We start from the raw sequence: 25,298 nt of genomic DNA on the forward strand, positions 1-25,298 counted from the left end.
AGAATTCACCTGAGTTTTTCTGATCCTTTATTTCGGTGATCAGTGAAGATCGCTGTATATATAAAAAATTGTGACTTCTCTCTATGATATGTCAAAAAGGTTTCTGACAGTGGAAAGTGCAGAAGTTTATGGTTGACCACCACTTTGGATTTTTTTTCAAAGGGTAAGGCTGACTTCATGGGCAGAACATTTGCTAAACCAGTAGTGAAAATGGCTGATGAAAGGTATTGTCCTCCGCGATTCCCACCACAATTGGAATATTACCAGATATACCGTGGAAACTCAACCGCTGGAGACTTATTGGGAGCCTTCGAGCTGCTCCAGGTATGAAATGGCCCGTAGGGTTGCCTCATCTGGCAATGCTGAATAATCCGAAGATCATCCACTAAGTCACAGTGGACTAAAACCACAATGGAGGCCAAGAGATTTAATAGACAGGAATGGGAAGTACATATTATAGAGGATGTTAGTCTTAAATCTTTAGCAAAATGGAGTGCACAGTTCGGGTTGTAGACAGTGAGGAGAAGGAGATGTAGGGCGGTGCAGCACTGTGGAGAGGATGGGTACGGTGATAGACCGATATAAGGAGGAGATAGGGTAGTGTAGTACAATGGAGAGGATAGGTAGGGTGGTAGACAGAGATGAGGAGGAGATGTAGGGCGGTGCAGCACTGTGGAGAGGACGGGTACGGTGATAGACCGATATAAGGAGAAGATAGGGTAGTGTAGTACAATGGAGAGGATAGGTAGGGTGGTAGACAGAGATGAGGAGGAGATGTAGGGCAGTGCAGCACTGTGGAGAGGACAGGTACGGTGATAGACCGATATAATGAGGAGATAGGGTAGTGTAGTACAATGGAGAGGATAGGTAGGGTGGTAGACAGAGATGAGGAGGAGATGTAGGGCGGTGCAGCACTGTGGAGAGGACGCGTACGGTGATAGACCGATATAAGGAGGAGATAGGGTAGTGTACAATGGAGAGGACAGGTAGGGTGGTAGACAGTAAGGAGAAGGAGATGTAGGGTGGTGCAGCACTGTGGAGAGGACTGGTACGGTGATAGACCGATATAAGGAGGAGATAGGGTAGTGTACAATGGAGAGGACAGGTAAGGTGGTAGACAGTAAGGAGGAGATGTAGGGTGGTGCAGCACTGTGGAGAGGACTGGTACGGTGATAGACCGATATAAGGAGGAGATAGGGTAGTGTAGTACAATGGAGAGGATAGGTAGGGTGGTAGACAGAGATGAGGAGGAGATGTAGGGCAGTGCAGCACTGTGGAGAGGACAGGTACGGTGATAGACCGATATAATGAGGAGATAGGGTAGTGTAGTACAATGGAGAGGATAGGTAGGGTGGTAGACAGAGATGAGGAGGAGATGTAGGGCGGTGCAGCACTGTGGAGAGGACGCGTACGGTGATAGACCGATATAAGGAGGAGATAGGGTAGTGTACAATGGAGAGGACAGGTAGGGTGGTAGACAGTAAGGAGAAGGAGATGTAGGGTGGTGCAGCACTGTGGAGAGGACTGGTACGGTGATAGACCGATATAAGGAGGAGATAGGGTAGTGTACAATGGAGAGGACAGGTAAGGTGGTAGACAGTAAGGAGGAGATGTAGGGTGGTGCAGCACTGTGGAGAGGACTGGTACGGTGATAGACCGATATAAGGAGGAGATAGGGTAGTGTAGTACAATGGAGAGGACAGGTAGGGTGGTAGACAGTAAGGAGAAGGAGATGTAGGGCGGTGCAGCACTGTGGAGAGGACTGGTACGGTGATAGACCGATATAAGGAGAAGATAGGGTAGTGTACAATGGAGAGGACAGGTAGGGTGGTAGACAGTAAGGAGGAGATGTAGGGTGGTGCAGCACTGTGGAGAGGACTGGTACGGTGATAGACCGATATAAGGAGGAGATAGGGTAGTGTACAATGGAGAGGACAGGTAGGGTGGTAGACAGTAAGGAGAAGGAGATGTAGGGCGGTGCAGCACTGTGGAGAGGACGGGTACGGTGATAGACCGATATAAGGAGGAGCTAGGGTAGTGTAGTACAATGGAGAGGATGGGTAGGGTGGTAGACCGAGATGAGGAGGAGATGTAGGGTGGTGCAGCACTGTGGAGAGGACGGGTACGGTGATAGACCGATATAAGGAGGAGATAGGGTAGTGTAGTACAATGGAGAGGATAGGTAGGGTGGTAGACCGAGATGAGGAGGAGATGTAGGGTGGTGCACGACTATGGAGAGTTTGTCATTTTACATTTGTGACGGGACTACAGAGCCCCTTCCTCGGGATACTATACTGCGAAATGGTAATAAATTAATTTTTTTGTGATTCACCCTTTAAATTGTTATACAATCATCTGACGTAAAGCTATCAGATGCGATAATCTCCATAGTTGTGTAAAGTAGTAGGTTTGGCTGGACCATAAAGCGTAAGTAATTCTCAGAGCTGCTGGGAACACAGGCCCGGCGATATGAGGATGCACCAGAAGCTGCGGAGACGATAGCGATGGCTCAAGTGTCACAAAAGTAATAGAATATATATATATATATATATATATATCACTATGATCACCTTAACATAGTAAATGTCACATTTCTTATCTTGTAGATTGGCCCGGCTGGTAAATCTGACCTCCCTTCAATTGATGGGCCCACAGACATGGACAGAGGACCCATCCTTCCGGTCCCAATGGGCATCCGACCAGTTCTGAGTAAATACAGAGTGGAGGTATGTAGGGGTCACCACACGTTATTATAGCTGGGGGCTGTGACCATATTTTTGAGATCCTCGGGTTAACCATTTACATGCTGCCGACAGCGAGATTTCAATGGCGAGGTTGCCGGTGAGCTGGTACACCAGCACTCATCAGCCTTCCATGGGACAAAAATGAAGCTCTCGCTCAGCTCCAGCAACGTAAAATGGTGAAATAAATCAAATTTATCTTCTTTTTTTTTTACAAAATTCTTATTTCACCCCATTTGTAACTTTAGTCCCATTTTCGAATACATTATTTGGTAAAATAAATAGTGACATTCCAAAACTACAACTCGTCCCGTAAAAAACAAGTCCTTATACGGCCATATTAACGGAAAAATAAAAAAAGTTCCGGCTCATGGAAAAAGGGGAAGGAAAAAAATTAAAGTGCAAAAGCTGAAAATCGCATCAGTCGTGAAAAGGTTCTATAAAGTTAGCAAATTTATCCAACTAGATTTTTTTTTCCCATCTAGATCCTCTTTTGGGGGCTCAGAGACCTCAAGAGAGTCAACCTCGCCCAAGTGGACAGACCAAGGGTGGATATTGAATGTGCTGGGAAAGGGGTGCAGTCCGCGCTCATCCAGAACTACAAGAAGAACCCCAACTTTAGCACTTTAGTAAAATGGTTTGAGGTGGTAAGTGGCCATCACAAGTGTCCACAGCACCCACATGGTCCTGCGACCGAATGTAACTTCTTTCTGTTTTTTTTTTTGTAGGACCTCCCAGAGAACGAGCTGCTTCATCCGCCACTGAACGTCCGGGTGGTGGACTGCCGGGCGTTTGGTCGATATACCCTGGTTGGGTCTCACGCGGTTAGCTCATTGCGCAAATTTATCTATCGACCCCCAGATAAGAAGTCTCAGCAGTGGATGGCAACAGGTAAATGTCAAAAATATGTGCATTCATGAGCTAACAGGTACATACGACTATTAAACTACTGAACATGAGCTAAAGGAGGCTTGTAGCTGCCCATAGACAAGCATCTCTGTAACGGCACACCACGTGGTCCGGGGTGGTACTGCGCTGTAAAAAGTAAAGTGGTGTAGGAAAGCTGGGATTGTATACTACCGATGTGTGGGTGGTTATGGGACATCTTTAGTATCTTTCATCAATGATTCTGAAGTGCTGGGTGATTGTCTCCATATCTATGTATGACTCGGTCTATATCGTTTCTCTAGTAAGGAGAATTCTCCGCTATTGACGCCTTGTACTTTCCGCCATCGGCTCGGATTTTCTCTTTTTTTCCATATTCTCGTTGCCAGCTATGACTTCATACTATGTGACTTCTCGTCTTCAGTCTGTCCTGTGCTCTGTCCTTTTCTGTCCTCTGTCCAGCTAAATTGATGAATGGCTATATGGCAATGGCAAACGGAGGGCCCTACTCTCGCCCCACAGGTGAAATAGTCATCAACATGGAACCCGAGGTGCCTATCAAAAAAATGGAGACCATGGTGAAGCTAGAAGCGGTGAGTCTGGAGAGTTATTGGAAAGTTATGAATTGTGCAGTTATTTCCCCAGCTTTTCAATTTGCCAGGCCTTCCTCTACCATCTTGTCATGTGATGGACCCCCAAACTTCCTGTATGCCAGATCCCTCCTTCCTCTCCTCTGTCCTGTTTGCTAGAGCCCTCCTTCCTGTCATTATGTTACAGACCCCCTTTCTCTGCTTTTCCTCTGTGCCACACTCCTTCGTCTCCACTGTACTACACTTCTTGTTCTCCACTTTTCATCTGTGCTATACTCCTTCTTCTCCACTTTTCCTCTGTGCCATACTCCTTCTCCACTTTTCCTTTGTGCTACACTTCTTCTCCACTTTTCCTCTGTGCCATACTCCATCTTCTCCACTTTTCCTCTGTGCCACACTCCTTCTCCACTTTTCCTTTGTGCTACACTTCTTCTCCACTTTTCCTCTGTGCCACACTCCTCCTTCTCCGCTTTTCCGCTGTGTCACACTTCTCTTTCTCTGCTTTTCCTCTGTGCCACACTTCTTGTTCTCTGCTTTTCCACTGTGCCACACTCCTCCTTCTCCACTTTTCCTTTGTGCTACACTTCTCCTTCTCCGCTTTTCCTCTGTGCCACACTCCTTCTTCTCCGCTTTTCCACTGTGCCACACTCCTCCTTCTCCACTTTTCCTTTGTGCTACACTTCTCCTTCTCCGCTTTTCCGCTGTGCCACACTCCTTCTTCTCCGCTTTTCCACTGTGCCACACTCCTCCTTCTCCACTTTTCCTTTGTGCTACACTTCTCCTTCTCCGCTTTTCCACTGTGCCACACTCCTTCTTCTCCGCTTTTCCGCTGTGCCACACTCCTTCTTCTCCACTTTTCCTCTGTGCCACATCCTCCTTCTCTACTTTTCCTCGGTGCCACACTTCTCCTTCTCCACTTTTCCTCTGTGCCACACTCCTCCTTCTCCACTTTTCCTCTGTGCCACACTCCTCCTTCTCCACTTTTCCTCTATGCTACACTCCTCCTTCTCCGCCTTTTGTGTGCCAGACTCCTCCTACCCAGGGTTCCTATTTGTTTTGTAGTCTGCCTTTTCAGGTTGCTGAATATGTGAAATGGAGAATGTTATAAATTACACAGAATGAAATGTGAAAGAAAAGCAAACACAATAGACAATAAGAGCTTATGGAATTAGTGACTGGCATGGGAGAGAAGGCCCTGCCCTGAAGGTAGAGAAGGCTCTGCCCTGATGCTATAGAAGGCCCTGCCCTGAAGATAGAGAAGGCTCTTCTCCTAAAGGTAGAGAAGGCCCTGCTCTGAAGGTAGAGAACGCCCTGCCCTGAAGGTAGAGAAGGCCCTGCCCTGAAGCTAGAGAAGACCCTGCTCCTAAAGGTAGAGAAGGCCCTGCCCTGAAGGTAGAGAACGCCCTGCCCTGAAGGTAGAGAAGGCTCTGCTCCTAAAGGTAGAGAAGGTCCTGCCCTGAAGGTAGAGAAGGCTCTGCTCCTAAAGGTAGAGAAGGCCCTGCTCCTAAAGGAAGAGAAGACCCTGCCCTGAAGGTAGAGAAGGCTCTGCCCTGAAGGTAGAGAAGGCCCTGCTCCTAAAGGTAGAGAAGGTTCTGCCCTGAAGGTAGAGAAGGCTCTGCTCCTAAATGTAGAGAAGGCTCTGCTCCTAAAGGTAGAGAAGACCCTGCCCTGAAGGTATAGAAGGCTCTGCTCCTAAAGGTAGAGAAGGCCCTGCCCTGAAGGTATAGAAGGCTCTGCTCCTAAAGGTAGAGAAGGCCCTGCCCTGAAGGTATAGAAGGCTCTGCCCTGAAGGTAGAGAAGGCCCTGCTCCTAAAGGTAGAGAAGGTCCTGCCCTGAAGGTAGAGAAGGCTCTGCTCCTAAATGTAGAGAAGGCTCTGCTCCTAAAGGTAGAGAAGACCCTGCCCTGAAGGTATAGAAGGCTCTGCTCCTAAAGGTAGAGAAGGCCCTGCCCTGAAGGTATAGAAGGCTCTGCTCCTAAGGGTAGAGAAGGCTCTGCTCCTAAAGGTAGAGAAGGCCCTGCCCTGAAGGTAGAGAAGGCTCTGCTCCTAAAGATAGAGAAGGCCCTGCCCTGAAGGTAGAGAAGGCTCTGCTCCTAAAGGTAGAGAAGGCCCTGCCCTGAAGGTAGAGAAGGTTCTGCAATAAATGTAGAAAGGACTCTGCTCCTAAAGGAATAAAAGGCCTTATCCTAAAGAGAGAGAATGCCCTTCTCCTGGAAGAAAGAAGGCCCTGCCCCTACAGGTAATGAAGGCACTGCCCTAAAAGGGGAGAAGAACCTGCCCCTAAAAGTAGAGAAAGCAGCCCTGTCCCTAAAGGGGGAGAAGACCCTGTCCAAAAGGTAGACAAGGCACTGCTCCTAAAAGGAGAAAAGGACCTGCCCTTAAGGGAGAGAAGTCTCTTCTCTTGAAAGGAGAGAAGGCTCTGTCCTAAAGAAAGAGAATGCCCTGCCCTAAAGATAGTGAAGGCACTGCTCCTAAAAGGAGAAAAGGACCTGCTCTAAAGGTAGAAGAGAAGGCCTTGCCATAAAGGTAGAGAAGACCCTGCTCCTAAAGGTACAGTTGGTATGGAAAGTATGGAGACCCCTTTATTTTTCACTCTGTTTCATTGCAGCCATTTGGTAAATTCAAAAGAGTTCTTTTTTTCCTTATTAATGTACACTCTGCACCCCATCTTAACTGAAAAAATCAGATATGTAGTAATTTTTGCAAATTTATTAAAAATGAAAAACTGAAATATCCCATGCTCATAAATCTTCAGCCCCTTTGCTCAGTATTGGGTAGAAGCACCTTTTGAGCCAGTACAGCCATGAGTCTTCTTGGGAATGATACAAGTTTTTCACCCCTGGATTTGGGGATCCTCGGCCATTCTTCCTGGCAGATCCTCTCCAGTTCCGTCAGGTTGGATGGTGAACGTTGGTGGACGCCATTTTCAGGTCTCTCCAGAGATGCTCCATTGGGTTTAGGTCAGGGCTCTGGCTGGTCCCGTCAACAATGGTCACAGAGTTGTTCTGAAGCCGCTCCTTTGTTATTTTAGCTGTGTGCTTAGGGTCATTATCTTGTTGGACAGTGAACCTTCGGCCAAGTCTGAGGTACAGAGCACTCTGGAAGAGGTTTTCATCCAGGATATCTCTGTACTTGCCCTCATTCATGTTTCCTTCAATGACAACCAGTCGTCCTGTCCCTGCAGCTTAAAAACACCTCATGGCATGATGCTGCCACCACCATGTTTCCCTGTTGGGATTTTGGAGCACCCACTAGGGCCTAGGGGTTACTCAGTACCGGGTCCGGTAGTCATTAAAGGGGTGGTCACGGTGACAGTGACCTGGTCCATGGCCCTGGGCGTCCAAGTTAAAGGAAAGGTCTTTAAAGAGGTTGTTGTGAATAAGGAATAAAGTTTGTTTGTGACGCCACCTGTGGTATTCGGTCAGGGATGACCGACGCTGCTTAAAGGGGTCCACTGGGGATGATGATATTGCCGCAGGGATGGTTTAGCTTCCCACAGGTAAAGCTTAGTCGCCAGGACTTCCGGTGTAGTAGGCAAAGATGATAGATGGTGTGGTGCCGGAAAGAATTAGGGGACACAAGATTGCAGTCTCTTTACCTTTTACTGGTATGATGCAGCCATGGTACAGATCACAGGTGATGGTGAGACCCGGCCAGCTTGGAAGCGATTCGGAATCCCTCTAACCAGGTTGGGTTGAAAGCCTTCCTTACTGTGCTGTGTTGTGGTCCCTTGCTGCCTAAGGCTTCACGCAAGGTCCTCACTCTCTCTCTGTCCCTTTAAGTAGGACACTACCCGCATGGGAGGCCACTCAAGCCTTTTTACAGGTGTCTCTGGTTGCGACTCCGGGTTCTATGTGCTGCTGTGCTTTCGGGTGTTAATGGTGGACAGACGACTTGAAATCTCCTGCTCGTCGGTTTCTGCTGTGGGGCATATAGTTACCCCACAACCTCGGAATTCCGGCCTCTGGTATTCTGCGCTTCAACATGGAGGAAGCTCAGTCGCAACTCCCCTCCAGCTCTTCGCTTCTCCTGTGCTCCTTCCTCCGTAACACTTTCCTACAGACTGCTCTGTCTTTCTCTTTCCTTCCCAGGAGCTGCAGAACCTTGTTTGTGCACGGATCCAACTTTCCTACAGACTGCTCTGTCTTTCTCTTTCCTTCCCAGGAGCTGCAGAACCTCTTTTCTGCACAGATCCAGCTCTCCTCAGAGACTGAACTCCTAACTCTTCCTCCAGCCAGAATATATAGGGAAGCCAAGCCAAGTCAGAACAGTGTGGTATGGGCATGTTACCTGTTAAAGGGATCTTCCAAGCATGGCATCACCCTCCCCGTGATGAAGGCAATACCACTGTGACAACCAAACTCCTAAGGTGTCACAATTGTATTGGACAGGCGATGAGAAGTGTCTAGTTAACTCCACACATACCACTTAGAATTATCACCAAAAAGGTCTATCTGCGTCTCATCAGACCAGAGAATCTTATTTCTCATAGTCTGGGAGTTCTTCATGTGTTTTTTTAGCAAACTCTATGCGGCTTTCATATGGCTTGCACTGAGGAGAGGCTTCTGTCGGGCCACTCTGCCATAAAGGCCGGACTGGTGGAGGCTGCAGTGATAGTTGACTTTGTGGAACGTTCTCCCATCTCCCTGCGGCATCTCTGGAGCTCAGCCACAGTGATCTTGGGGTTCTTCTTTACCTCTCACCAAGGCTCTTCTCCCACGATAGCTCAGTTTGGCTGGATGGCCAGGTCTAGGAAGAGTTCTGGTGGTCCCAAACTACTTCCATTTAAGGATTATGGAGGCCACTGTGCTCTTAGGAACCTTGAGTGCTGCAGAAATTCTGTTGTAACCTTGGCAAGATCTGTGCCTTCCACAATTCTGTCTCTGAGCTCCTTGCCCAGTGCCTGATATTTCGTTTTTTTCTTTTTTTAATACATTTGCAAACATTTCTACATTTCTGTTTTTTTTCTGTCAAGATGGGGAGCAGAGTGTACATTAATGTGAAAAAAATGAACTTTTTTGAATTTACCAAATGGCTGCAGTGAGTGAAAAATTTAAAGGGTTCTCAATACTTTCCGTACCCACTGTAAAGACTCTGCCCCTAAATGAATAAAAGGCCTTATCTTAAAGAGAGAGAAAGCCCTGCCCCTGAAGGTATTGAAGACCCTGTCTTAAAGAGAGCTATGTACCCGTCCCTAAAGGTAGAGAAGACCCTTCCCCTAAATGAATAAAAGGTGTTACCCTAAATTGAGAGAATCCCTGCTCCTAAAGAGAGAAAAAATCCTGCTCCTAAAAGGAAAGAAGGCCCTGCCCTAAAGATAGATAAGGCCCTGCCCCTAAAGTTAAAGAACCTGCTCCTAAAGTAATAAAAGGCCTTACCCTAAATGGAGAGAAAGCCCTGCCTCTGAAGGAAGAGAAGGCCCTGCCCCTATAGGTAATGAAGTCACTTCACTAAGAGGGAAGAAGACCATGTCCCTAAAGATTGAGAGAGCAGCTCTTTCCCTAAAGGGAAAGAAGACCCTGCCGTAAAGGTTGAGAAGACCTTGCCCCTAAAGGTAGAGAAAGCAGCCCTTCCCTTAAAGGTAGAGAAGGCCCTGCCCCTAAAGGTAGAGAAGGCCCTGCCCCTGAGGTAGAGAAGGCCCTGCCCCTAAAGGTAGAGAAGGCCCTGCCCCTGAGGTAGAGAAGGCCCTGCCCCTAAAGGTAGAGAAGACCCTGCCCCTGAGGTAAAGAAGGCCCTGCCCCTAAAGGTAGAGAAGGCCCTGCCCCCGAGGTAGAGAAGGCCCTGCCCCCGAGGTAGAGAGGGCCCTGCCCCTAAAGGTAGAGAAGGCCGTGCCCCTAAAGGTAGAGAAGGACCTAACCCCGAGGTAGAGAAGGCCCTGCCCCCGAAATAGAGAGGGCCCTGCCCCTAAAGGTAGAGAAGGCCCTACCCCCGAGGTAGAGAAGGCCCTGCCCCTGAGGTAGAGAAGGCCCTGCCCCTGAGGTAGGAGAGTCTTTTCCCCTAGGGACTATAATTATCAATGTTTTGTATATGATAGGCCAGGCTCCTGTGTTGGATCACTCCCGTGTGTCTGAGATAACTATTGTTATTCAGGACCACTTTGTCATTGTGTGCAGTGTCTTACCACTTATCGCTGTCCTCCACAGTTGTTACCGTGTGTCTGTAATCATCATGTGTTTTGTTTTCCATCACCCATCACCTCTATGTGGCAGAACTCTGACGCAGTGGTTAAGGTTGATGTGGTAAGTGATCGTCTTCTCATCGGCCGGCGGTGTGCTGCGAGTTCTATTCACCGGCACTGTAGTCACCTAATATATCACATGGCTGTCCCTCATAATAATAGGACTTCTTGTAGGGAAATGGCAGACATTTATTGGCTCACTGTAGAATATAAAGATATATTCAGTCAGGGTCACATGAAGGGTTTTCCGTCACTATTTTGCTTCAATGCATGACCCCACCCCACGCCTGCACACAGCGGCATTGTGCCAATATCTGCAATGCTTTTTTTCAGCTTTGAGGTTTGCACCTGTAACACATCTTTCACCTATACAAACTGCATGGCCACAAATCGGCACACCTCAATATAACATATGCCCACAGGGGGTGAATCAACCCTCAGAGGGACCCCTGGTGTATTCTACGAAAGAGGGTGTCACATACTTATGGGATGGAGGTTAATACACAGCATAGTCCAATGTGATACGCCCGTGGGATTGTCCAGAGCAGCTTGGACAACTCATGCCCTTGGGCTTTCTGAAATCGCATCAGCTGTCTGGCATTGAGTGCCGCATTCAGATGTTAGCAGCACAGTATTTCTGTTCTAGAACACTTTTTATTAACCATTTTCACAGAATGAGGAAGAAAAGAAGAAGAAAAAGAAGAAAGGAGAAGAGATTGAAGAAGAGGAGCCGGATGAAAGCATGCTGGACTGGTGGTCTAAGTACTTTGCCTCCATAGAGACCCTGAAAGAGGTGAGTTGTGATAGTCGGCTTCATTATCACTCACTGCAATGTCAGAAACATCCTAAAATTATCCATCTGGAGCCTCTTACTCGTAATCCATATTTCTGATTAGTACTGTGAGTGCACATGGGTGTAATGTTGTAAATGGTCTGATTAGTACTGTGAGTGCACATGGGTGTAATGTTGTAAATGGTCTGATTAGTACTTGAGTGCACATGGGTGTAATGTTGTAAATGGTCTGTGGGTCTTATTGACTGATTAACATATTAGCACCTGCTGTGTGGATCATGCAGTTTTCCAGAATAACCTTTAAACTTCTGGTATATGCTGCATGTAAAATGGAACCCGTAGATGTAGTAGTCTGAGCAGACAAACACAGAAAATCAGAGACACCCAATTCCTCTAGCCGCACCGCCCTCACGCCTGTAGTGTCGTCCTCCTTCTCCAACAGCACCACCCTCCTGTTCTGGCAGCACCACCCTCCTGTTCTGGCAGCACCACCCTCCTCCTCTGCCAGCACTCTCCTCCTCCTCTACCAGCACTCTCCTCCTCTGGTAGTACCACTCTGCTTTCCTAGCAAAACCACCCTCCTCCTCTAGCAGTTCCACCCTCTATCTCTAGCAGTACCACCGTCTCCTCTCTAGCAGCATCACCCTCCTCTGGCAGCACTTTCTTCTGCCTACTGCAACAGCACATTCCTCCTTTGCAGCACCACTCACCTCTTCTATCAGTACCACCTTTGCGAGCACCGTCCTCCTCCTCTGGCAGCGCCACCCTCTGCCTCTAGTAGTAGCACCTCTGGCAGCACCAACCTCTTCCTCTTGCAGAACCACTCTCTACCTCTAGCAGTACCATCTCTAGGAGTACCACCTCTGGCAACACTACCCTCTACCACTAGCAGTACTACATCTGGCAGTACCACAGTCTAACTCTAGCAGTATCACCTCTGGTAGCACCACCCTCTACCCCTAGCAGTGCCACCTTTGGCAGCACCACCCTCTACCTCTAGCAGTACCATCTCTAGGAGTACCACCTCTGGCAACACTACCCTCTACCTCTAGCAGTACTACGTCTGGCAGTACCACAGTCTAACTCTAGCAGTATCACCTCTGGTAGCACCACCCTCTACCCCTAGCAGTGCCACCTTTGGCAGCACCACCCTCTACCTCTAGCAGTACCAACTTTGGCAGCACCACCCTCTACCTTTAGATGGTACACCTCTGGTAGCACCACCCTCTACCACCCTGCTCACCTTGCAGCACCACTCTTTACCTTTAGCAGTACCATCTCTAGCAGCACCACTCTCTACATCTAGCAGTACCACCTTTGGCAGCACCACCCTCTACCTCTAGCAGTGCCACCTTTGGCAGCACCACCCTCTACCTCTAGCAGTACCAACTTTGGCAGCACCACCCTCTACCTTTAGATGGTACACCTCTGGTAGCACCACCCTCTACCTCTAGCAGTACCACTTCTAGCAGCACCTCCCTCTACCTCTAGAGTTACCACGTCTGGCAGTACCACAGTCTACCTCTAGCAGTATCACCTCTGGTAGCACCACCCTCTACCTCTAGCAGCACCATCTCTAGCAGCACCACCCTCTACCTCTAGAGTTACCACGTCTGGCAGTACCACAGTCTACCTCTAGCAGTATCACCTCTGGTAGCACCACCCTCTACCTCTAGCAGTACCACCTCTAGCAGCACCACCTCTGGCAGCACCACCCTCTACGTCTAGCATTACCACCCCTGGCAGCACCATCCTCTATGTCTACCATTACCACCTCTGGCAACACCACCCTCTACCTCTAGCAGCACCACCTCTGGCAGCACCAACCTCTACCACCTGATCATCCATAGCATAGTAACAGAATACCCTTGTGTTGTTTTATAGCCACTTTTTGAACCCTTACAAGTAATTTCTTGATCTTTTGTTTTCTTTTTCACATCCAGCAACTGCGCCAGCAGGAAGCGGCAGCGGCCGAAGCTGAAGAAAAGGAGGAGATGGAGATTGCGGATGGTAATGACGTTATCGTAGTCTGGGTGCAGTCAGAACAATAGTTTTTTTTCTACATTTCTGACAACATCCATGTTTACCATTGGAGATAATGTTAATGCAGTGAGGCCACTGGAATTGTGCATGATGATAGCAGAACGATGAGTGTTGTTCTCTCCCTTCTACATTCGTACCCTCTTCTTCATGTTGTACAGCAATGAAAGTTGGCATTGGCTTTGGTCAAAACCAGATGAGGACCCGGTCACGAAGGCCTTCTGTAATGTAATGACATCTCATATATATAAGCAAAGCCATGCACACAGAGCTAACCCGACGGTTCACTGATCCCCATGGTTCCACACAGAGGACCTTTAGGTGCTCCATGTGCCTCTACGAGCCACAAAGTGGTTTCCCAGGGGAAAAAAAATAAGTATAAAAATAAAAGTAGTGATACTAGCTGTTCCTGGATCCACTCAGCTCCCGTTTCGATGCTTTCCAATCCAGAAATACCCCCATTGGCCTACCCCTGGCTGAAGCAGGACACCTTTTCCGGTGGAAGCGACCAGTGAGGATCTGTTAAGTGTCGAAACTGAAGCTGTGGAGGATCGGCGAGAGTGACTATTGTTTTATTTATCTCAGAATGTTTTTACATTTTTTACCTCCTGTAGTGCAGCGGTAACACTCTGTGAAGTTATGAGGCAGTGACCCAGCAAAGTTCAAAGCAAAATGTCTCTTTAATGTTCAGCTCATATAAACACAGAACACAATATCCTCCAGATCGCAGCTGGGAAACAGGACAGTCCACCTCTGGATCACAGCCGGGCACATATCCTCTGGTTTACAGTCACTAAACATGCCAGCCCACCTCTGACTGTTATCGTGGGCGACTGGACCACCGTGTTAACATCTCTTTACTCACAGCTTTACACAGTACACAATATCCTCCAGATCGCAGCCGGGAACCATATTCTCCAGTTTACAGTCACTAAACACGCCAGTCCACCTCCTAAGACCTGTTGCCGTGGGCAACTGCACCGCTGTGTATGCTGTGAATGCCAGGCTTTTCAGCTGCCTTGGCCGTTTGGCTCCGCTGGCCTGTTGTCTCGCACAGGTGGAGCTCTGCAGAGCCTTCTGCTCTGTACTCCTGCCAACACTAGACTGACACTGACTCTGACACACCTAAACCCTATACTGCAGGGTTTTTAACTGGAATCTGTGGCCTTCAGCCACATGGAAAACCCGGCCATGAATGAAACGGACTGCACAACTATCATCTTGCAGTCTGTTTCAAAACAGAAAAAAGCCCAGCAGGTTTTATTCGGCTTTTATTCCGCATTGCAATCACAGCTACGCCTGTGACTGCAATGCACTCCCATGGCCTCAATACGCCTCCATGTGCATCCTGGGGGGAACATACAATGACCCTTACATGTTACACCGGTCGCTGCTTCACACTCCATGGACATCACCTGTAAATTTATAGTAGGTGCACAAAAACGTTAGAAGCAATATAGCCACACAAAAAAGTTAGACGCAATATTAAAGGGGTTTTCCTATGAGGACAATTGTCGTCTATTTGCCATATTAGGGAGTATTGATATCGTGAAGAAGGGTCCTGCACTCTGGATTCCTCCTGGTAAGAGTGGGTCCTGTTATGGCCTCCCATATATTACATAGATGGCCATTAATCTGAATGGCCACCCCACCACATAAGACTAACACTTTTTGGTTGAAAAAGGCTTTCTTTGACCAAAGGAGCCAAACCCAATCCAACGGCTTCAGTATAAAAGAGGTTATCACTGATGGGTGAAATCCTTTAATCTCTTAACGCTACATGACAGATATATATATATATATATCAGGCTTATCTGTGGGCTCTGCCTCTGTACTCGTGTGAGTAACTGCAGAAACCCAGCTCAAGCCAAAACGTTGGGGATATCCATCCCCGCAGTTCATCCCTCTAGACAGGCATACTACTCTGCAATTGAGGAGTATTGCATAGTATTATATAAGAGATCAGAACCCTAGATGTGCCCTTATGGGGTCAGCAACCTAACATGGAGGGTCTTCTAGATGAAGGATCCACCAGTGCCCCTATCATCTGGCCGACACACTATGGATAGAGATGCAAAGAGCAATGCAGTTCTGTGTGATGCGTATGTGCTGTCCATTGTAGTGTAGACTGAGGCTGGTAAGTATTTGGCTTCTACAATCCATGTGGTACTTCGAGTCTGGTTTGATGACCCCTCATCGGACCTCAGTGTGCTTTTCATGGGTGGAGTGGAAACACATGGATTTGGAAGCTCGATAGCTGGTGCGGGAGGTCTAGGGCCTCCCGTGCTCCGAACTATCCGTCAACTTTCATGCTCATCGTGGTTTAGTGTCTCGTGTTGTTGGTTCCTTCCATCCCCACCAACTTATCTGATGACTCAGAGATCAAAATTGATGACTCTCCCATGAAAGGCTCCAAAGGGCAAGTGAAAAACAAAGAGAAGGTGAAAGTGCCCAAAGAGGACAAGAAGAAGAAACTACAGGCTGAGATGGCGGAGAAGAAGAACAAGCAAAAGATCGATGAGCTAAAGGTGGGTCCCCGATGTCAGCAGATCCTGCGATGTCCACCAAAGGATGTCTCAGGATTCAGTAATACAGAGCTGATGGGTTCAAACGATATAGAGTATCACTATCATTCTCCATAATGTACGATTTCAGGTGTTCAACAAGGAGCTGGAGACAGAGTTTGATAGCTTTGAGGACTGGCTGCACACCTTCAACTTACTACGGGGGAAGATCGGGGATGACGATGACACAGTCAGTGAGGAGGAGCGAATAGTCGGGAGGTTCAAGGCGAGTGTCCATCAGATTCTGCTGACTAGCGCTGGTCATCAGTATCTAGCCCATGGTGTGCTCTGATTACAGTATATGACTTGTTCATAACCACAAAGTCCACTGATCATGTCCGACTGATGAGCTCACTAGACTAAAGGATTTACACAACAGAAAAAAATCATAATAATTAAAACTTCCCTGGTGGTCTGATATTCTGAAGGGTTAATGTCACTATTTATGAAAGTTAAAAATAGTAGCCCCTTCCCTGGTGGTCTAGAGTAGAAGTAGAGGTTCCCTGGTGCACTGGGGTAAAAGATAAGGTTACTATCTAATGGTCTGTGTGAGGAGTGGTATTTTATTCCCTAGTGGTGGGAGATGTTCATTTTTTTATTTCCTGAAGGGTTAAGGTAAAAGGGATTCATATTATTTCCAGGTTAACTGGGGTAATGATCATTATAATACCTAGTGGTCTATGGTGGGAGGGGTTCATCTAACAATGTGTCCTACTCAACCCCATGATAATCCATGAACCCCCTTCTAACAATGTGACCTACCCCACCCCAGGACAACCTATGAACCCTTCCCTCTAATAGTGTGACCTACCCAACCCCAGGACATCCCAAGAACCCTCCCCCCTAACAATATGTCCTATCCAACCCCAGGACAATCCATGAACCCTCTCCTCTAACAGTGTGACCTATCCAACCCCAGGACAACTCATGAGCCCTCTCCTCTAACAATGTGTCCTACCAAACACCAGGACTATCAATTAACCCTCCTCTGTAACAATGTGACCTACACAACCCCAGGACAACCCATGAACCCTCCCCTCTAACAATGTGCCCTACCCAACCCCAGGACAACCCATGAACCCTCCTCTGTAGCAATGTGTCCTACCCAACCCCAGGACAATCAATGAACCCTCCTCTGTAACAATGTGACCTACCCAACCCCAGGACAACCCATGAGCCCTACCCAACCCCAGGACAACCCACGAGTCCTCTCTAACAGTGGGTCCTACCCAACCCAAGGAAAATCAATGAACCCTCCCCTCTAACAATGTTTCCTACTCAACCCCAGGGCAATCCATGAACCCTCCCCTCTAACAATGTGTCCTACCCAACCCCAGAACAATCAATGAACCCTCCCCTCTAACAATGTATCCTACCCAACCCCAGGGCAATCCATGAACCCTCTCCTCTAACAATGTGTTCTACCCAACCCCAGGGCAATCCATGAACCCTCCCCTCTAACAATCTGTCCTACCTAACTCCAGTCCAATCCATGAGCCCTACCCAATCCATGTGACCTACCCAACCCCAGGACAACCCACAAGCCCTCTCCTCTAACAGGGGGTCCTACCCAACTTCACAACAACCCATGAACCCTCCCCTCTAACAATGTGTTCTACCCAACCCCATGACAATCCATGAACAATATGTCCTACCCGACCCCAGGAAAACCCATAAACCCTCCCCTCTAACAATATGTTCTACCCAACCCCAGGAAAACCCATAAACCCTCACCTCTAACAATGTGTCTTACCTAACACCTGGAACAGACCACTGCAGAACATTTCTATACTTAGTTTAACCTTTAGTGTGCTGAAGTGTGCAGTCCTAGCAAGCAGGTGCAGACAAAAACACAATAATCTATATTTCAGTGCTGTTATGTTCCCTGGTGGGCTAGAGTAAAGAGTCTTTATACTGTATGATATAAAAGTAACCTTCGCTCCCCTCCATCCTCCAGGGCTCCATGTGTGTGTACAAGGTCCCATTGCCCGATGACATCACAAAGGAAGCTGGATTTGACCCCAATTTTGGCATGTTCCAAGGCATACCCAACAATGACCCAATAAACGTACTGGTGCGGGTGTACGTGGTCAGGGTGAGAGCAAAATACGGAATGTTTTCTCGAGTGCACTTTTTCCATATTGGTTTGGATTCTGACTGCCAGGGACTCCCTAATTCTGTGGAGATATGGTCACCTGATAGTATACAAAACATCTTTACACTGTTCCCACAGAAGGGCAGTGGCTGGTGGTCCCAAAAATTGCTTAGGAAAAGACCACCATTCCCCAGTTAAGGAAATCAGTGGTAAAATCACCATTAAGGGGAGATAAAGTCTCCTGATGCCGTGCCACCGGCCACGTCCAATACGGCACAACTAAAACTATCTTCAGTCACTCGTGGACCCCTGTTGTCCTGGAATCATAGGTGGAACCCCAATATATTAGACATTTATAGTTGGAGTACCTCTTTAGGTGGCATTGACCGCAAAGACTCTAGATTGCATGCTCTCATGGACCGGCGGCCATGGCTCGGATTTGACTAATACCATGAACTCTTTTCTAGGCCACAGATCTACATCCCGCTGACATCAATGGGAAGGCCGATCCCTACGTCGTCATTAAACTGGGAAAAACCGAAATCAAGGATAAGGAGAACTACATATCCAAGCAGCTGAACCCCGTCTTTGGGAAGTGAGTCCAGCCGAATGGCGGGGATCAAAATGCTGCCAGACGAACTTGTCCATCAATGCATCACGAGCACGATGTGGCAAGGGAGGGTTATGAAGGTGGTCGCATCATGGGATGTTCCAGTGCATCGGTGCAGCACAAGGAGAAAAATCTAGAAACCAACATCAAGAATATTAACAGAGGGAAGGTGCAGATCTCGGAGTCAGAGGATTTACTTATGTCCCTGTCTGCTTTCAATTTCTTTACCCCAGGTCGTTTGATATTGAGGCCACGTTTCCTATGGAATCCATGCTCACTGTTGCTGTATACGACTGGGATCTGGTTGGAACTGACGACCTGATTGGAGAAACTAAGATTGATCTGGAAAATCGTTATTACAGCAAACACAGAGCTACGTGCGGAATATCGCAGACATATGCCATGTACGTGTATCTGCTGCTATCCGTAAAGGGGTCATCCCAAATGTTTATGGCATATCCACAGGATAAGTGTATGATAGAAGCGGGTCCCATATGCCACGCAAAGATGGAGAGGTGTCCGCTCATGAACAACCCCATAAATCACCGTTCTAGATTTATGAAATTGTGAATTTTGACCACTAGACCCCTCGATCATCTTCTGTTTTTCACGTTCTCTTCTTCCTCCCCCAGACATGGTTATAATATGTGGAGAGACCCCATGAAGCCGACACAGATCCTGTCCAAACTCTGCAAAGAAGGGAAGATCGATGGTCCACATTTCGGTCCCGGAGGGCGAGTCAAAGTCATGAATCGCGTGTTCACCGGCCCCACAGAAATCGAAGATGAAAATGGTGTGTCTGTGGTCCGGGAACGGTCATCGCTTTAGACACTTGTCAGGGGTTTCATCGTCTTATTCTTTGTTTCCCAACTCAGGTCAGAAGAAACAGACTGATGAACATCTCGCCCTCTCAGTCCTCCAACATTGGGAGGAAATCCCCCGCGTTGGGTGCAGGTTGATTCCAGAACATGTAGAGACTCGGCCACTCCTAAATCCAGACAAGCCGGGAATCGAGCAGGTACGAATCAATAAAAATATTGGAACCAAACGTGCCATTATTGTTATGATTGTTGGGGATCTTTAAAGAGCGGCGAGTTAGGGGGCACAGAAGAGGAAGACACGTATACGTCATTGTTCAACCATTAAAACGATACCTATATCGTTCTGATCCGTTGCTTTATTGCAGAGAAATCCTAATTTTTATCCCTTAAACTGCAAGTGCACAGTGTGTTGCAAGTGCATGTGCAGTTCATGATTTCTCTACTCCCCGCTCAGTGCCATGCGACTGCTTGCTTGACAGAAGGTACAGAAGCTGTAGCACAGGCAACAAATCACAGGCAACAAACCCAGTCAAGCATCGTTAGGCAGCATCGGGCTAGGAGAACTGAAGATGAAACCGCAGACTGCAGATGCACTTGCAACATTCAGTGCACTTGCAGTTTAAAGGGATAAAAATAAGGATTTCTCTGCAATGAAGCACCGGATTAGAAAAATATAGGCATCATTTTAATTGTTGAACAATGACCTTTACGTCCCTACCTCCTGACGCCCTCTAAACCACTGCTGATAGGTTCCCCTTAATGTCATGCATTAACTTACTATATTTATTGTAGGTAACCGTTCACAACAATGTTGAAAAAGCTGATGTTCTCTTTTTTTTGAAAGGTAGACCTTTGTGATTAGATTTTTCTCCATCAGCTAACTGTTGGGGTCTTCTTTTCTCAGGGACGGTTAGAAATGTGGGTGGACATGTTCCCGATGGACATGCCTGCACCGGGTCCTGCCATCGATATTTCTCCCAGGAAGCCAAAAAGGTAAAGGAAAGTCTTTTACAGCTAACCCCAGGGCCCGGTATGATCTGACCGGAAAATGTAGCAACACTCATCAACCGCATCTTACAGCTACCCAAGTCCCATGAGACTACTGCACGCAGCGGTCGTGCCCTTCTTATGGGCCGTTATTAGGCCTCTATACATTTATTCGTAGTGATCGTCGCCTCTGTCCATCAGCAGCACCAATTATCTTATTTTACGGCCCATTATTTCCTTCTTATACACAGACTATATGCAGTCTTACATCCACAGTCTCACCACTGCTGTATGATGTCACAGATATAAACTTATAATCTTCAGTGACTTCCCACGACTTTTCTGGGCTTGGCAGCAGCTGTCTGACACTGGCTGCTAAAGGACATTTTTTATTTTTTGCCACTAAAACCCTTTAAAAACTGTTTATCCGGGGTCATTGTCTCACTGCTCCACTGCTCCCAACAGGAGATGTCACAGCTCACCTCCTCCTCCTGTACAATGGCCAATAGCACCAATATGGCCGCTCTTACAGTTCTGCTCAAAAGTTTACATACCCCGTAAGAATTTTTGCTTTCTTGGCCTTTTTTTCAGAGAATTTGAATGATAAAACCAAACCTTTTTCTTCGCTCATGGCTACTGGTTGGGTGAAGCCATTTATTGTCTGTGTTTTGTCTTTTTTAAATCATAATGACAGCCCAAAACATCCAAATGACCCTGATCAAACGTTCACATACCCCATTTCTTAATGCAGCTTGAAGTCTTTTGTGGTAGTTGTGGATAAAGTTCTTTATTTTCTCAGATGGTAAAGCTGCCCACTCTTCTTCGCAAAAAGCCTCCAGTTCCTATAAATTCCTGGGCTGTTTAGCATGAACTGCGCGCTTGAGATCTCCCCTGAGTGGCTCAAAGATATTGAGGTCAGGAGACTGAGATGGCCACTCCAGAACCTTCACTTTGTTCTGCTGTAGCCAATGACAGGTCAACATGGCCTTGTGTTTTGGATCATTGTCATGTTGCAACGTCCAAGTACGTCCCATGTGCAGCTTCCAGGCTGATGAGTACAAAATTGCCTCCAGTATTTGCTGGTAACGTGCTGCATTCATCTTTCCTTCAACTTTAACCAAGTTTCCTGTGCTTTTGTAGCTCACACACCCTCAAAACATCAGCGATCCACCTCCGTGCTTTACAGTAGGAATGGTGTTCGTTTCATCATAGGCCTTGTTTTCCTCTCTCCAAATGTAATGTTTATGGTTGTGGCCAAAAAGTTCAATTTTGGTCTCATTACTCCAAATTACCTTGTTCCAGAAGTTTTGAGGCTTGTCTTTGTGCTGTTTTGTGTATTGTAGGCGACATACTTTGTGGCATTTGCGCAGTAATGGCTTTCTTCTGGTGACTTGATCCATGCAGCCCGTTTTTCTTCAAGTGCCTCCTTATTGTGCATCTTGAATTTCAGCTGATGTTATTTGTGGGTTTTTCTTTGCATCCTGAACAATTTTCCTGGCAGTTGTGGGCGACATTTTTGTTGGTTTACCTGACCGTGGTTTTGTTTTTACAGAGCCACTGATTTTCCATTTGTTAATCACAGTGTGAACGCTGCTGACTGGCATGATCAATTCCTTGGATATCTTTGCGTATCCCTTTCCTGTTTTATACAGTTCAACTACCTTTTCCCGTAGATCCATTGACAATTCTTTTGCTTTCCCCATGGCTCACAATCCAGAAACCTCAGTGGCTGGATGAATGATGCAAGAGTCTGTCTGGATCTCAGAAACTCACTCAACTTTTATGCACACACACTGATTACAAGCAAACAGGTCACAGGTGAGGATTAGTGATGAGCGAGTATACTCGTTGCTCTGGTCTCCCCGAGCATGCTCGGGTGATCTCTGAGTATTTGGATGTGCCTGGAAAAATTTGTTTTCCTGGCCTCAGCTGCATGATTTACGTCTGCTAGACAGGCTGAATACATGTGAGGAATGCCTGTTTGTTAGGGAATCCCCACTAACTAAACTAAAACTAAATCTCCGAGCACATCCAAATACCGAGCATGCTCGGGGAGACCAGAGCAGCAATGCTAGTCGCTCATCACTAGTGAGGATGTTACCTTCAGGAGCCATTCAAACCCATTTGTGTCAACTTCTGTGCATGTTAGGAAGCCAAAATCTCCAGGGTGTGTGAACTTTTGATCAGGGTCATTTGGATTTTTTGGGTTGTCATTATGATTTACAAAGAGAAAACACAGGAGTTTGACAATAAATGGCTTCACCCAACCACTAACCAACAGTGGAGAAAAAGTTTTGGCCAAGAAAGCAAAAATTCTGCCGGGGTGTGTAAACTTTTAAACTGTTTAATTGTCTACTGAAAATAGCATAAAAAAAACATCAAATTAAAAGGATTAGAAAAATGTGTGTATATATTATATTATATTTACCATTATTTTGTCTTCTCTAGTAATAACAGTCTCGGTGATACATTCCCTGTAATACACCACAGTGGCCAATGACTGTCTCTGAGACATATGCCGCTGGCTCTCACATTTTTTTTCTTAGTCAACATTTTAAAGGTTCAAAATGTCCCTTTGATTCAATGATTTAGCTATTTGTACATATTTTCCACCAAATCCGATGTGTAGGTCAATGAATATTGTCACCATTGAACACCGTCATGCCGCGGCGGAGGTCGGGTCTGATCCGAGCCTCTAACATTATCGACAGGCGCTGCCTGAGTGACCTTCATGAGGCGTGAATGTAGCCCCGATTTCTGATTTAGTGATTGGTCACATTCTCAGAACATTAGATTTTTGAACGCAGCATGAGGGTTAATATTCCGGCATTTTGTATCTTGTCTGTATATTCCAATAATGATTCCGCTTTTTAGGAATAGTCTGTAAATCCACATCAGGTAAGTCGACCTGTAAACTCTGAAAAGTACAAAAAAGTTTAGCTTTTTTTTAATACTTCTATGTATTTCTGTCTGGAGCCGGTGATGATAATATCTGTGATGTCGGAGATAATGCAAAAAATACAATAAAGGCAAAATCAGCCGACAGAGCCCCGGCCGGGCCGGTGATCACCGGAGGCAAAACACCCAAAACCGTCATCCATTCTTCTATCACTCTGACCTCGCCTTCGAGCAAAATTCTGGGACAATTCACTCCATAGAAATGTATTTTCCCCATACAAATTTTATTATTTTATTATATTTGGAAATAAATTATGGAGAAAATTATTTATGGCTTTATCCCGGAAGCCTTTATTCTGCCATCTGGGCAACTTTTTATGTTCTAGAGAATATTATTTTTCCATTATTATTATATTATTATTGTAGCTTTTACTTCGGATAGTTCGGATGCACCGCTGACCCATATTGTCCACGCTCCGACGCTGTAGAACGGAGACACTAAAGCTGATCGGCTCATCTACTCCGGCTTTAGTTCAATGCATACAGGGCTCTACTAAAAAGCGTGTAAGCACTACGTATGCTCGGCCACCTCTGCTTCACTGCAGTGGTGGCCGGTCACCTAAACTACGGGTGATGATATTACCTACGTACAACATGGCAGCCTATAACGAGTGTGGGGTTGACATCAGACCTGTTGACATGTCACTACTCAGGTCAGTGATTGGCTGTTGTGCTACTGCGTACGGACCTGTGCCATCACTGTCAAGAAGTAAACCATGACTAATGGGGATCCGTAAGGGATTTTTTTTGTTATTTAATGGGATTGTCCGGTGAAGATAACTTATCAACCAACCAATGGATATTTGTTGATCAGTGACGGTCTGACCTCCAGGACCTTCACTGATCGGCTGAATGGGCAACTTTTATCCCAGTTATGCTTGACCACCGGTCCATTCATTCCCCATCATCGGGCTGCAGAACTCTGCTTTTTTCTGGCAGCTCTATAGAAAATGAATAGAGCGGCTGTCAAGAATCTAACCTGCAAATCCAATAAGTAACCGTCCTGCCGATTGGTGCTGGTACACCCTATCCATAAGTTATCACCTATCCTGTGGGTAGGAGATAACTTGTTCTCAATGGACAAACCCAATAATGGGGTATGGTCAAGTTTGAAAGTTATCTCCTGATTGTTGCGAGTCCAAATGCTGAGACCCGAACCAATCCCAAGAATCATAGAATCATAGAATATTAGAGTTGGAAGGGACCTCCAGGGTCATTGTGTCAAACTAAACCATCTCAGACAGATGTCTGTCCAGCCACTGTTTGGAGACTTCCATCGAAAAAGAACTCACCACCTCTCGTGGCCGCCTGTTCCACTCATTGGTCACCTTCACTGTCAAAATTTGTTTTTCTAATCTCTGAAGGGCCCTCTGAAAAGCCCCATGTGGATGGAGCAGAATTCGATCATGCGCATTGTTGCTCCATTCAGTCCTACGCGAGTGCTGAAGACCAGCCATATGGAACAGAAGTGTGCATGAACAACCTCCATTTCATTCACGAGCCCCTATTCTTAGAGTGGAGGGTCTCATCGGTCAGACCCCCAGCTATCAGAAAGTTATCCACTATCAAATGGCTAACATATAACTTTCAAGCTTGAGAATACCCTATCAAGGCATAAACGATATGTTTGTACCCCTTCGATCCTCGGTAAACCGAGAAAGACTCTACCAGGAGGTAACCCGCACCAATACCCCCGAAGTCCCATCGTCCTGCCATGGCGCCACGTCTCACTAATCTCACTATCTCCTTACCAGATACGAGCTTAGAGTGATAATATGGAATACTGATGAGGTAATACTCGAAGATGATGATTACTTCACAGGAGAAAAGTCTAGTGACATTTTTGTCAGGGGGTACGTACCAGTGAAAAATCCAACCAACGCTCTGCCTCTGTGTTATGTGTGGGCTTCTGTGTATACCTGTGGCGCACACACTGGTTCCTACGCTGCCGTTGTTGCCGGTTTTACGCTTTTGTGTTGTGTGTGAATAACAAAAAAATTTAGCATCTTTTTTTTTTGCTTTTTTTGTTTGTTTTTT

The 25,298-nt window shown here is 46.8% G+C and overlaps 1 protein-coding gene across 22 annotated transcripts in view; it reads left to right on the top strand.

Moving 5' to 3' along the window:
* The window catches only part of OTOF (otoferlin), a 342,337-nt gene that overhangs the window by 294,741 nt on the left and 22,298 nt on the right, over positions 1–25,298 (top strand). For 4 of the 22 annotated variants that reach the window (XM_069728478.1, XM_069728472.1, XM_069728476.1 and 1 more), the window contains 17 exons: positions 163–324; positions 2,607–2,726; positions 3,227–3,388; positions 3,470–3,632; positions 4,149–4,219; positions 10,425–10,454; positions 11,067–11,186; positions 13,130–13,196; positions 15,606–15,754; positions 15,882–16,016; positions 17,748–17,885; positions 18,353–18,480; positions 18,729–18,899; positions 19,128–19,288; positions 19,371–19,513; positions 20,221–20,309; positions 25,016–25,114. In XM_069728478.1, the coding sequence (XP_069584579.1) occupies positions 163–324; positions 2,607–2,726; positions 3,227–3,388; positions 3,470–3,632; positions 4,149–4,219; positions 10,425–10,454; positions 11,067–11,186; positions 13,130–13,196; positions 15,606–15,754; positions 15,882–16,016; positions 17,748–17,885; positions 18,353–18,480; positions 18,729–18,899; positions 19,128–19,288; positions 19,371–19,513; positions 20,221–20,309; positions 25,016–25,114 (2,108 nt within the window). Of the gene's footprint in view, positions 1–162; positions 325–2,606; positions 2,727–3,226; positions 3,389–3,469; positions 3,633–4,088; positions 4,220–10,424; positions 10,455–11,066; positions 11,187–13,129; positions 13,197–15,605; positions 15,755–15,881; positions 16,017–17,747; positions 17,886–18,352; positions 18,481–18,728; positions 18,900–19,127; positions 19,289–19,370; positions 19,514–20,220; positions 20,310–25,015; positions 25,115–25,298 lie in introns of all 22 variants that reach the window. The other 18 variants (XM_069728470.1, XM_069728457.1, XM_069728455.1 and 15 more) reach the window with 7 other exon arrangements.

Source organism: Ranitomeya imitator, chromosome 5 (assembly GCF_032444005.1).
Source record: "Ranitomeya imitator isolate aRanImi1 chromosome 5, aRanImi1.pri, whole genome shotgun sequence".
NCBI classification, from domain to species: Eukaryota; Metazoa; Chordata; class Amphibia; order Anura; family Dendrobatidae; genus Ranitomeya; species Ranitomeya imitator.